General features: G+C 41.9%; 1 protein-coding gene across 3 annotated transcripts in view; it reads left to right on the top strand.

The window, feature by feature from the left end:
• Positions 1–14016, top strand: part of Rgs17 (regulator of G-protein signaling 17) — a 111648-nt gene that overhangs the window by 59482 nt on the left and 38150 nt on the right. For all 3 annotated transcript variants that reach the window (NM_001437799.1, NM_001437800.1, NM_001107459.1), the window contains 1 exon segment: positions 6888–7031. In NM_001437799.1, coding sequence (NP_001424728.1) covers positions 6913–7031 — 119 coding nt within the window. In that variant the 5' untranslated portion in view covers positions 6888–6912.

Genomic DNA, 14016 nt, shown 5'->3' with positions numbered 1-14016 from the left:
TCTGCCTCAGAGAAAGAGACACTTAACAGAGGAACAAATCTTCAGTATCTACTGAGTCAGCATTTGCTGTGCATCTACTACAGACAGAGAACACTGCAAGTATCCAGGAAACACACAGACACACACACTCATAGAGAAACCCATGTTCACATACATAAATTCATACACACACTTACACACTCACAGCACACATACACATTCACACACACTAACACAAACACTCACACACACACACACTCACATACATGCTCATGAACACTCACAGACACACACAGAAATTCACACACTCACTCACATACACATTCACACACTCACACTCACGGACATATGCACATTCACACACATACCCACACATACACATTCATACACACTCATATATGCACTCACACACATTGACACACTCACACATACTCATACACATTTATACATTCAGACATTCACACACACACACAAACACACACACACACACACACACATACACACAAGCAATATACATCTTCCTCTCAAAAGTTTTACAAACTTATTGGAAAAAAATAGCTGAACAGAAAGTTGAGGAATACTATTTGATGCTAATGATTGACAGTGTGAACTGTGAAACTGTGGACCTTGCTGTAGCCAGGTTCTCTGCCTTCCTCTCAACTGCAGTTTGAGGATATGGCTTCAGAGTCAAGAGAGACCTTTGGTTTCAGTCTAATGTCCCTGTGATTTCCAGTTAACCTCTTTCAAACATTACTCAGTTGTGGCTTGAAGGTTCTAGAAGGCATGGCTTGAGCCTCACCCTAGTTAAGCTGGTCTCAGCATCTTCTGGTGCTTGTGGTCTTTGCAGAGCAAATCCATATTCTCTCCTTCATTCATCATTTCAAAATCTGGATTATGGTTCTTGGTCAAGAGCCATGATTCTCAACCTATGGGTTGGCAAAAACTCTATCTCCAAAAAAATTTATATTCTGATTCATAACAGTAGTAAAATTACAATTTTAATTGAAGTAGCAACAATTCCTTCTCTCCTCTTCTCTCTGCCCTTTTTCTCTTTCTCCGCCCCAGCCCCATGGCGACTCCCCTGCCCTCAATCCTTGAGGCCAGTGAACTCACCAGAGAGGAGCTTCCCAATTAACCTGCCTTTAATAAATGAAAATAAAAAAGAAGTAGCAACAAAATTAATTTTATGGTTGGAGGTCATTACAACATAAGGAAATGTATTAAAAGTTGGCAGCATGAGGGAGATTGAGAGCCATGGGTCTAGAGTATGCTTGTGTTTCTTATAAAAATAGAATTTTTAAAAACTGTCTTCAAAATTCTCCTTTTAGGTTTCTGAACACATTTCAGGTTTTTTTTAAAAGAACTGTTGGTGACAAGAATTGGACATACTATTTAATCATCCCAGAGAAAACAGACCTCAGCTTTTCTTAGAAAATACCCTTCTGGTAATGGAATATCAATTCCCGTTAACTCTCTTATTCAGGACAATGCACAGGGCGTATATAGTTCTGCAGATACCTACATGTTTTCAGGGGCTGCTGTGAAGCTATGTGGTTCCCATCCTAGCTGTTCAAGCTGCTTTGGGACCCAAAATCATCATCTTTAGATTTATCCCTTTAAAATTTTATCTTGTTTTATATGGATCTGTATTTAACCTATAAAATGGTTTTGATCACTGCATCTGATCCAAAGGGAACCTGAAAAGGGGGAGAAATAGAAGAATAAAATTATGCAGAGCTGGAAATGAGATCAGACTTCCATTAACCTCCCTTGAAAGACACACATTACATAACAGGATCAACCCTCTCTGGTCACTGTATCTAATTTCTGGGTTTTCCTTATTAACTCATTTGTGTAGTTTTTGAGGATGGAGTAGTGATGCTGGGACCATCAGTATCGATGCCTTCCCAGCATCTAATTATAAAGACTAAATGAAGCCTTTCTGAATGTGACTGCTGGGAGAGAAGCCTTGAGGGCTGCAAACTAGACACTTCCCTACCTCTGCTCTGATCCCTGCGGATCCTGGGCCGTTCTAAGAGAGCTTGACGTGAGCTTGGAGCAGCTATGTGATTCTTTTAGTGGGGGAGCAGCTTTCTCTGTTTCCTTACCCCACCCCAAGACTCAAGGAGAAGGATGAAAAGAATCAGATTCCATATACTCAAAAGTGTCTGAGAATTGTGCGTCATTTAACATACTGCTTTCGTGTTTTATTTATGACACTAAATTTTGTTTTGCTTAAAAACTGAGAGTGATGAGAACTAGAAGGTAAAGATCTCAAGCCCTGCCATTTTGCTTCTGTGTGTGCTGATAGACCCCACCCCGTTCTTTCCAACACCAGCGTTGTATTTTCAGGTATGTGCCCTGAAGGACATGGGGACATCCTGCATGTTAGCCAAGATTGCAAAGTGTTTCTCAATCCACTTATCCGTTCTATTGCTGCACTATCAAAATTGTCCTAATTACAGGGGCTGCAGAGATTGCTCAGTAGTTAAGAGAGCACTTAGTGCTTTTCCAGAGGACCCACCTGGTGGCCCACAACTGTCTGCAGCTCCAGTTCTGGAGGGTCAGATACCCTCTTCTGGTCTCTGAAGGCACCAAGAATACATGTGGTGCAGGCAAACAACCATATACACAAAATACATTCTGTAATATCACTGTATTATGTTGATAAGCACTCCTCTGTGTTCTTCCTTCCAGAAGTGCCTGACCTATGAATTGTCTTTCGGTTTGGTTTTGTTTGGTTTCTGTTTGGTTGGGGTTTTTTTCCATCAATTTATCCGCTTTACATCTCAATCAAAGTCGCCCCTCTCCTCCCAGACCCCTCATATATACACCTCCTTCTCCCCTCTCCTCTGAGAAGTATCAACCCCCGGGTATCAACCCACCCTGATACATCAAGTCACTGCAGGACTAAGCACACCCTCTCCCAGTGAAGCCAGGCAAGGCAGCCCCGTTAGGAGAACGGAATCCACAGACAGGTAATAGAGACATCCCATCTCCAGTTGTTGGGGGACCTGCATGAAAAACAACCTACACATCTACTGTCCTTTAGGAGGCTCCACATAGCAGCTGACAGAAGCAGATGCAGAGAACCACAGTCAAACCTTAGACTGCGCTTAGGGAGTCTTGTGGAAGAGTTGGGAGAAAGGTTGGTGGACCCAGAAGGGATACAGACTCCACAAAAAAAAAAAAAAAAAAAAAAAAAAAAAACACAGAGTCAACTAACCTGAACCCTAGGGGCTCTCAGAGATTAAACCACCAACCAAAGAACATACCCAGGCGGGGCCTAGGTCCCAGCACATGTATAGCAGACATTTGCTTGTTTTTAATGCCTTTTGAATCCTTTGTTAAATTCTGAGAGTAGCATATTCTTATCTAATATTTTAATCACACACACTGAATTTATAAAGTAATTTGATGACAATTAACATTTAAAAGACATTTGATGCTGTTGTTTGAGAAAATAACCAGTCCAGTACAGGCCCTGTGTTTTTGTAGAATTCTATAGTTTTCCAACAAGCACTTAAACACTTTTTCTAGAGTGCTTTCTAAAGTTTGCTGTCTTTTTTTTTTTTTTTTTTTGGTAGACAGGAGCGTCAGTAATTCTTTTGCCCTGTTCAGAGCTCAAATCAAGCCAAATCTTACATGACTTCATTCAAAGTTTATGACACATGTAAACAAACAAATAAAAGAGAACTAAATAAACAATTAGGCTCTGATAGCGCATCTGTGCAATGAAAGGCAGAAGCAGGAGGCTCACAGCAAGTTCAAGGTCGCTCACATCTACACAGCAAAGTCCAGGCCAGCCATGGCTACCTAAATGATACCTTGTTTCAACAAACAAAGCAAAAACTAAAAACAAAGTTTGCACTGTCTTTGTTCTTCAGGCTGAATTTAGCCAAGAATAGTGTAGAAGGAACATGAGTATCTTCCTTAACACTCTGGTGTTCTTTTATTTTTAAATTGGAGAGTTTATATATTTACATTTCAAATGTTATCCCCTTTCGGGATTTCCCCCTCTCTCATCCTACCTCCCCCTGCTTCTGTGAAGATGCTTCCCCTCCAACCATTCCCACCTCAACACCCTAGCATTCCCCTACACTGGGGAAATGAGCCTTCACAGGAACAAGGGCTTCTCCTCCTATTGATGCCTGATAATGCCATCCTCTTCTATATATGCTGTGGGAGCCATGGGCTCTTTCGTTGTATGTGTACTCTTTCGTTGGTAGTTTAGTCCCTGGGATCTCTAGGGGCTCTGGTTGGTTGATATTGTTGTTCTTCCTGTGGATTGCAAACCCCTTAAACTCCTTCAGTCCTTTCTCTAACTCCTCCATTGGGGACCCCATGCTCAATCTGATGTTTAGCTGCAAGCATCCTCATCTGTGTCAGTAAGGCTCTGACAGAGTCTCTCAGGAGACATCCATATCAGGCTCTTGTCAGCATCCACTTCTCGTCATCAGCAATAGTGACTGGGTTTGGTGGCTGCATATGAGATGATCCCCAGGTGGGGCAGTCTGGATGGCCTTTCCTTCAGTCTCTGCTCCACTCTTTGTTCCTGTATTTCCTCCCGTGAGTATTTTGTTCTCCCTTCCAAGAAGGACTGAAGCACCCACGTTTTGGTCTTTCTTCTTCTTGAGCTTCATGTACTCTGTCAATTATATCTTGGATATTCTGAGCATTTGGGCTAATATCCACTTATCAGTGAGTGCATATCATATGTGTTCTTTTGCGACTGGGTTACCTCATTTAGGATGATATTTTCTATTCCATCCATTTGCTTAAGAATTTCATGAAGTCATTGTTTTTATAGCTGAGTAGTACTCCATTGTGTAAATGTACCACATTTTCTTTATCCATTCCTCTGTTGAAGGACATCTGGGTTCTTTCCAGATTCTGTTATTATAAATAAGGCTTCTATGAACATAGTGGAGCATGTGTCCTTGTTCAATGTTGGAGCATCTTTTGGGCATATGCCCAGAAAAGTTTGCTGTCTCAATTATGCCTTCTGCAAGATTGGTTCTTTAGCTGTCTTTGATGAAGCATCACCTCAGTCTTTTGGAATTTTTCTGTAGGAAGCAACACATAAATCAGCAAGCATATGCTTCCTTTTCCCCTCATACTCACCATTTCTTACACACTTGAATCGGCTGCCTAGGAAATCAACAATTTTAAATGTTGAGTATAAAAGACCTCATGGCCCTTTCCTTGTCATTAGCAGAACTATATGTATAAAAGTCACCAGCTTAACAAATATATATGCCTTCTTCTTACCTGCCCCGCATTGCCACAACAATGAAAAGAAAGGCAGGGGGAAAAAAACTTCCTGTCCTCAGGGAATTTGTTCAATGGTTGGTTAGAAAGATGTGTAAAACGTGTAGTGACCCATTGATGATGTCAGAAACAGTAATGGGGGAAATGACAGTTCATGACAGAAGCAGAATGAGTTGTAACTGTAAGTAAAACAGGTATAGAATGTTCCATGGAGAATGTAGCTTTTGAGTCAAGGCATTCGAGTGTTGAGCCCCAAGGAGGGAACAAATACAAAGGTTCGAGTACTCACTGGGCACCAGACATTGCAAAGGAGAACCAGGGTAGCTTCTGTGATTGGCTCTCATTGCGTCCTCATCACATGATGAGAGAAACTGTGGAGGCAAGAACCCCAGCTCCACTCTTGAGTATGGGAAACCGCTGGGAGATTTTTGAGCAGAGTTAGGCAGAAGACTCATTGCAGAGATGAGCATCATGTTGAGGAGGTAAGTAAAACTCAGTATGAGTTTTACCTAGAGCATCTGACACGCAACCCACCACAGTTCAGTAAACGGGGAAAAATGTCTCCTGGATTTAAAAAAAATTGGGGGGGACATTGGGATGTCTACAAAATCAATTTCAAGGGAAAGACAATGTCCCCTTTTCCTGATTGATGTGGTCTTAAATTTAATTCTGATTCTTTCTAAACAAAGACACTCGGGGGCTTCCCATAGCTAGTCCTTAAGTCTGGTGTTCTATTTTACCAGTTTCGATGTCGCGTCTCCCACCCTCTGACTTTGTTTGCTTCTGGCTAGAGTCCAGCAATACAGCGCATTACAATACAGAGTAGCACACGAGTGAATCTGTCCCTACTCCTGACGTTGTGTTTAGCTGACTGTAAAATTGCTGAGTGTCGTACTCTCAGCATATGGAAAGCATTATTTTCCTCCCTGTTTGTTAAACAGCTTACTGTCAGTCACAATCATATTTCTGTGCTGTTAATTCCATACCCCCCTTAGCTTTGTAAATTTGTGTTTTACTACAATATGTGGGACTGTGTACTTAGTTTTATTTTATTCATCCTGCTCGGCATGTGCTGTGTCCTTTCCCTTTGAGTCTTTGTTTGCTTTCTTCTGAGAACTTCCTAGCCAAGTCCCCTTAAAATATCACTTCCCCGACAATCTGTTACTTCTCTCTTTGGGCTAAAAGTATTTTTGAGTGTGTGCTGTGGTCTCTCTGCTCCCCCACTACTTGTGCCCATTTTCTTATACTTTAATCTTTTGCTTTTATCTTTACTGCATTCTCTATATGTTCCTTGGCACTATGACTTAATTTTTGCAGCTTTTTAAAAAGTATTGTACTGTATTGTAGATTTATTTTATTTTATGTACAGGGGTGTTTTGACTGCTTGTAAGTATATGTCCCATCTGTGTGCAGTGCCTGCAGGGGCTAGAAGAAGGCATCAGATACTCCTGGAACTGGAGTCAGAGGCTGCTTGGCACCACCGGGAATTGATCTGTCCTCTGCAACAGCAGCCAGTGGTCCTAACCACTGAGCACACCTTGCGTTTTCCATTTTGGATTCCTTGTGTCGACTATTGTTCCCCTTCGCTTGCCTTTACCAAGGCTTTTCGTGCCTTAATATTTCCTGTCTTCCTTCAGCCAGTCGGATTCTGAAGCAGCTGACATGAGAAAACGGCAGCAGTCACAAAATGAAGGCACGCAGGCTGTGTCTCAAGCACCCGGAAACCAAAGGCCCAACAACACCTGTTGCTTCTGCTGGTGCTGCTGCTGCAGCTGCTCCTGGTAGGTTGACCCTCAATCTAATATAAGCATGTGTGTCAAACCTCCACCCCATGGAAAGTTCTCAACCTGTTCTGTTTGTCCACGGTGTATGTAGGAATTACTGTAGATCGTCACCAATGTAAGATACACATGCCCCGAAGCAAAGTTACCTCGCTCAGAGCCTACATTTAAAATGACAGTAAGGTACAGGACGGAGAATTGGTTTGCGCCACGTTCTTTTCTGTGTGTGCTTCTTATGGCTATGGGTAAAAAAATGAGATTATAATTGTAGGATTTCTTATCATTAAACAGCAGTGTCGTGATGGTTCAAAAGCTTGGAATATTAAGGAAATATTCATGACTGTCGCACATAGTGTTAAGTGTGGTGGGGATTTTTTTGTTGTTTTTGTTTTATTTTATTTTATTTTTTTCACCATGTGCATCCTCATAGGGATTGGCCATTCGGTTGCACAGTCGGGGCACTGTGAGTCAAAGTGGTAGCTTCAACCATAGCACTCTTGCCAACAAAGGCATGCAGTGAAGAGGGAGGGCCTCTGACTTCTAAGGTCAGACACTATGCTTAGAAGGAAGATCAAGTCGGTCTAAAATCTCTGGAATTAGAGCCAATGGGTCTGATTTTTGCTGCAAGTGAACACTGACAAGCTGCAAGATGTCTGTTTATTCTTTTGCTTCCTCAATCCATAGGGAGTAAGACAAAATGGTCACCAAGGTCCCGCCTTTTACTAAGTCTCCACGATGCAGGTCTCTTTCCAGGTCCGGAGTCCCAAAGTGTACTTCATGAGATAATCAGTCAATTCAAAATTGTGCTAGTGACATGAGTATTGGAACTTTTTGTCAAGCCCTAAGTTTGGGGGTCTTTCAAGACCTAATTTTATAAGTAGAAGTTCTAGCGTAGCAGTGGCCTATTTCAAAATGTGACAAAAGGCCCAAGTGTCTGGGTTATCTCCTGCATGACTTCCACTGTTTTCCTGTATCCCTTGAGTTCATCTTTCAATGTGGTCCAACCTACTATTGCCAGGGTAGAGAATAGAGAATGTTGTCGTAGCATGTTGGTGGTTTCCCTTGATATAAAAACTGCCAGTCAGAAAACTGCAGGCTCAGAAAACCTCCATATCAGGAAGTCTCGGAATGGTTGTTTTTGTAAGCATAAAATTTGCTCTCTGAATGGTGAATTTCGGCTAGGGAAAGTTACACGTGATTAATTTGAAATTTCAACTTCAGATGGAGGAAGGAAAACTCTAGAAGAGGTTGCTAGTCTCTGTCATAATTGGGTATGTTTTGTTTCTTGTGTACACTACAGAGACTGTTAAGCCCAAGTCTTAACCCGTGAAGGACTTAGTGAGACAGGGTGGGAATTCTTAAGTCAGTCTGCCAGAGATCAGACTGGGTTCTTATCTGTTCCCAACTGTGTGAGCAATAGCAATTTAGTTCATCTTTCTGGTCTTCACAATCCTTTTCTGTCAAATAACTAATGTGAACCCATACCTCATAAAGCTATAAAATTAAATGAGATGCTACATGTGGTGCACTAAGGGGAGCATATGACACAAAGTGGGCATTTAATGTGATTTAGCTCCCCAGGCAATGGAAAATTGCAACCAGGAATAATAAAATATGTTCAGAAAGTGCAGTACAAAATTTAAAAACCAGCATGTGGAGCCAGCAAGATAGCGCAGCAGGGAAAGGGACTTGCCGTGTGAACCCAGTGACTTGAGCTTGGTCCCTGGAACCAACACAGAGAAAGGAACAAAGCAACCATGGAGAACTGACACTCCTGCCCCCCAGCATGCTCATGCTAGCACACACACACATGTGCACTCCTGTCTTCATACATGTGTGCATGCACACACACACACACACACACACACACACACACACACACACATCATATACACAGTAATGAAAGCCTGGAAGCAACAGGTAGACACAACATGGAAATCTTCCTAGGAAATAAAACTATTCTGAATTCTGTATTTCATTGGAAATATAGTTGCTCAGTGGAAAGTTGCCCTGTCTCATATTCACTTTGCCCCTGAGATTAATCATTGTTTTATTTACCTGGTAAACTTAGTTTTGTTTTGCTTTCTTTCTTTCTTTCTTTCTCTCTGTCTTTCTTTCTTCCTTCCTTCCTTTCTTTCTTTCTTTCTTTTTTACTTATTTTTATGTGTCTGAATATTTTGACTACATGTATGTTTATGTATCATGAGCCTCACTAGTTCCCAGAAAAACCCAGAAAGATGGTGTCATATCTCCAGGGCCTGGAGTTATAGGTGGTTGTGAGAGGTCACGTGGGTGCTGGGAATCGAACCCAGCTCATCTGGAAGAGTAGTCAGTGTTCCTAACTACCAGGTCACCTCTCCAGCACCCCAGTTCTTCATTAGTTTCAGAATTAAAACACTGTCCAATAACCTTGAAGTTGGGTCTCACTCTGTTAGATGTCTAATAAATACAGACATTTGTCATTTTAACAGCAGGGATGTAGTCTGAGAACCACCAATGAGGACCATTTCTTCCTTTAGATAGCTTTATATGCTGGACCTAAAAAAACATAGATGGTGCAGACCAATCACATCATGTGGCTCCTTGAGGACTCAGTAGGCAAGAGATGAATGCAGCCAGGATAACTCCTGGTATTGCTTTTATATGAGTGATATCATTTTTATCTTATCTAATTATGTGAGTATTTTGTCTGCAATGTACCACATCCATGCAGTACCTGCAGAAGCCATAAGAGGGCATCAGATCCCCTTGAACTAGAGTTGTAGATGGTTGTGAGCCACTATGTGGGACCTGGGAAATGAACATGGATTCCCCCAAAGAGCATCTAGTGCTCTTAACTGCTGAGCCATCTCTCTGTCCAGCCCCATGATATTATATGTATTAGTGTACTCTACTAACAAAAATCACAATTTAGTAAATATGGAAAACTGATAATAACATAGCTATTCGTTAGAAAGTGTGTACTCTGAATAGTTCCATGTGCTGTGTGATCTCCAGGACAGGTGGGTTGTCTGCACGAGTATCATCAGAGTTGAGTGGGTAATAACACAACCGTGGTTATGATGTCACTAAGAGAGGGATCTTTAAGCTCCACTATAATCATGGACCGCTGTTACCTATGGTCTGAATAATTCAGTATGTAACTATTCACCATGAGATTTCACATGGGCATCTATGTGACCAATGAATAATCGAACACTTCAACTCATTCATAAACATCACATTGCCCCAAAACACAGACTAAGGATCAAAAGCAAAGTAGCTTTGAGAAGCTGTGTCAGCCATCGGCTCCTTTTGAGGGACAATATTTTAGACACCCCCAAAGACATGAGGCCTTGCCTGGGTGCTCTGTTAGCTAGTCTGAAACCAGAGCCTGGTTGTTAGAAACTGGACTTGTCAGCAATGGATCATAATTGCCTAAGCCTAGGAATTAAACTTATACTCTATACATTTACAAGCCATGGAAGACACACAACAGGTAGTTTCTCTTTTTACATAAAAAATTGTATCATTTATATTCATTGTACGTAGTGATAGATTCCATGAAGACCTTTTAGTACAGATGCACTGTGTTCCTTGACTATATCCACCCTTCACCTTCTCTTTCTCAGCTTTCCCCACCCCTTATCATATTCATCCCTCCAGATATAAGCAGTTTGCTTTCTCAGAAAGCACAAAAATCCAATTGCACTGAAGTTTAATTATAAAATTTGTTTTCATAATTACACGTAAAGTTTTTTTTCTTAGAATTTTATTCTCTTTAGGAAAGAACATTGTAAGGCCTCTTTGTTAGAGTGAGAACTTAAAAAAAGAAAAAAGGAAAACAAAGATATGTTCCTTAAAACTCCTAGGCTAGGTCAAAGGAGCAGAACAAAATGCACCATGAAAAAAATGTGACTTCCAGCCTGAAAAGCGTTAGGAACCAAAACGTGAAACAACTGTCACCATGGATGGTGACTACTGTCATGTAGCTTGTTTTGCTTCCTTTTAAGGAAATAAAGGGCCAAAAAAATAAAATAAAATAAATGCCTGTGTCTAGGAATGAATGTAAACACTTTACTGTAGCTCCACAATGTGGACTTTTAAAATAATGTAGCGTTTCTTTCAAGTTCGCATGTCTTGGCATACTTCACTGACAGCCCGTCTCTCAGTTTTTAATTTACCCCTCCTTGTGAAGTTATCACACTGCACTGTGGAAATCGATTAGAGGGGATTCCTGCAGTATATCACTCCAGCTTCCCCCAAGTCCAGAGCATGGCATACTTCATAATGACCACCATGAACTATCCGCCTCCTTTTGAAAGAGCCACTTTCTTCCTTAACGACGTCTCTTCGTTTCAAGCCCTCATGGCCTCCTTTTCAAGAAGGAATGACAAGAAAATGAGATTTTAAGAAAATGAGTCTTTAACTGTCTTATACATGGGCCACAAATGCCCTAAGTACAGTGAACAAAATCTGCACACAAGCTGAACATTTTCTGCAAGAAAAAACGGGGTGGTAGGAACGCTGACAGCATCACTCATCTGAAGGTTCAAGGTCAGCCCTAACTTACTTTTTTAGCTAGAATGATTTTTTTTTAAACCGGGGAAGACTTTGAAACAACCTGCAGGCTCCTCACCACCAGCTGTCAGGATGGCATAGAAGCATAGAAGTTGCTGAAAAACTTGCACCCAAGATAACATGTGCACAAGTGCACTGGAGACTAGAAGCTTCTGTGTTTGCCCACATAAGGGGCACAAAGAAGGTCAGAGAGTAAAGCTTCCAAATATTTCTCTGACCTTAAAGCTAAGGTCCAAATGTTTGGTGAAACTTCTCATGATTGTGGAGGTTTTGCATTAAAATAATTCAGGCTAACCAACCAAAGAGCATACATGATGGGCTGGACGAAGACCCTGGCACATATGTAGCGGATATGTGTCTCAGTCTTCATGTAGATCCCTTGATAACTGCAGCCACGGCTGTCCCTAAATATGTCACCTGTCCGTGGAATACATTCTTCTAACTGGGCTGCCTTGTCAGGCCTCGGTGAGAGAGGACATGCCTAATTCTCCAGAGACTTGATGTGCCAGGGTGGCGGAATACTTGGGGGAGGGGCATCTTTACCCTCTCAGAGGAGAAAGAGGAGGGACTGTGGGGAGGGGCAGCAAACTGAACATAAAATGAATGAATTAATGAATGAGTGGATGAATGAATTAATGGAAATAATAATAGTAATTCCAGCTAGTGTCACCCCAAAGTCACAGATGTTAACTGTCTCTTGAATGTCTGCCTGTTTTTAAATGGTGTCCGTTAGAACTCAAGCACCATGACCTACCAGTCCCTGATGCTCACCCACTCTCTGTTTGACAGTGAGTGATGATCAGCATCTTACTGAAGATTTCTATTGCTGTGATAAAGCTCTATGTCCAAAAGCAACTTGGGGAGGAAGCTGCATTTCATCTTATACTTCTCAGTGATGGTAACAGTCCATCACTGAGAGAAGTCAAGGCAGGAACTCAAGTAAGGGAGGAACCTGGAGGCAGGAGCTGAAGGCAGATACCATGGAGGGGTACTGCTTACTCAGCCTGCTTTATAGAATCCAGGACCACCAGCCCAGGAGTGACACCTCCCACAGTGAGCCGGACCCTCCAATGTCAATCACCAATTCAAAAGAAAAACTGTACTACAGGCTTGCTGACAGGCCAGTCTGATGGGGGCTGACAGGCCAATCTGCCAATCAAGGTTTCCTCTTTCAAGAAGACTCTAGCTTGTATCAAATTGACATAAGGCACAGTCAGATCATGGCTCTAGGGAATATAGGAGCCCTCCCGAGCTCCCATTTTCAGTCTCCATTTTCCACTGCTTTGCTCTCCCTGTAGTTATTATAGTATTAGACCTAGTATTGTGATTTGTAGATGAAAATATTCCCTACCGGTGCATGTATTTCATCACTGGCTGACAAGCCTGTTTTGGAGGCTGCATAAACCTTCAATGGTAAGGCTTAACTGGCAGACACGGACGTGTTGGTGTGGACCTTTAAAGGCTATTGCACACCTGATTCAAGTCTACCTCTCTCTCTCTGCTTCCTACCTGGGCTGGAGGGAACGCTCACCAGATGGTCCCCATCTGTACAGAAGCTGTTTGGGCGGGCATGCCTCCCCTGCTACAACAAATTAATGTCCTCTGAGGCCAGGGTCAAAATAAACCTCACTCTTTATACTCCACTGTCAGGTATTTGGCCGTAGCAGCAGGAACAGTAACTGACACACTTAGACAGAAACTTTTGTTTGAGCCAGGGATGGGTAGCCCATGCCTTTCATCCCAGCACTCAGGAGGCAGAAGCAGGTGGATCTCTTGAGTTCAAGGCCAGCACGGCCTACAGAATAAATTCTAGGACAGCCAGGGCTACACAGGGAAACCCTGTTTTGAAAAGTCCAAAAGGCAACACAAAAATAAAAACAAACAAAGAAAAAAACCTTTTTTTTAAAAAAACAAAACTATCTTCACTAAAAAATGATGATGGTGGTGATGATGATAGTGGGGGTGATGATGGTGGTGATGATGATAGTGGTGGTGTTGATGGTGGTGGTGATGGTGATGGTGATGATGATGATGGAAATATGTTTTAATTCCATAGGTCTGAAAACATACCTGCTGTAAAGCTGGGATTAAATGGCAGGCCTCTTAATATCCAGTGCATTGACTAGCCCCCATTACTATGCTACTTACAAACTTGGCATTCCCCTTTGATGTGAGCCACTGAGAAATTCAGCTCTCCCAGCCTAACGCACAATCCTGAATGCTACTTGGGGTATTGCTCACTGGATTTGGCCAGTGATACTAGATTCTTTGTAGGAAAGATTGGTCACAGAATAAATTTAGTAAATTAAGCTAGTCCTTTGAAACTAAAACTGTCTTCCGTTTTAGATGCATTAGTTCCCAGAATTCCCAGACCGTGGGATAGATCTCACTAAGTAAATGTTGGGACCTTCACAAGCATGCTTTT

The sequence above is a fragment of the Rattus norvegicus genome, chromosome 1 (assembly GCF_021556685.1).
Source record: "Rattus norvegicus strain SHRSP/BbbUtx chromosome 1, alternate assembly SHRSP_T2T, whole genome shotgun sequence".
In the NCBI taxonomy this organism is placed as follows: domain Eukaryota; kingdom Metazoa; phylum Chordata; class Mammalia; order Rodentia; family Muridae; genus Rattus; species Rattus norvegicus.
Note: the sequence above shows the minus strand (reverse complement) of the source record. Positions and strands in the feature narration are given on the sequence as shown.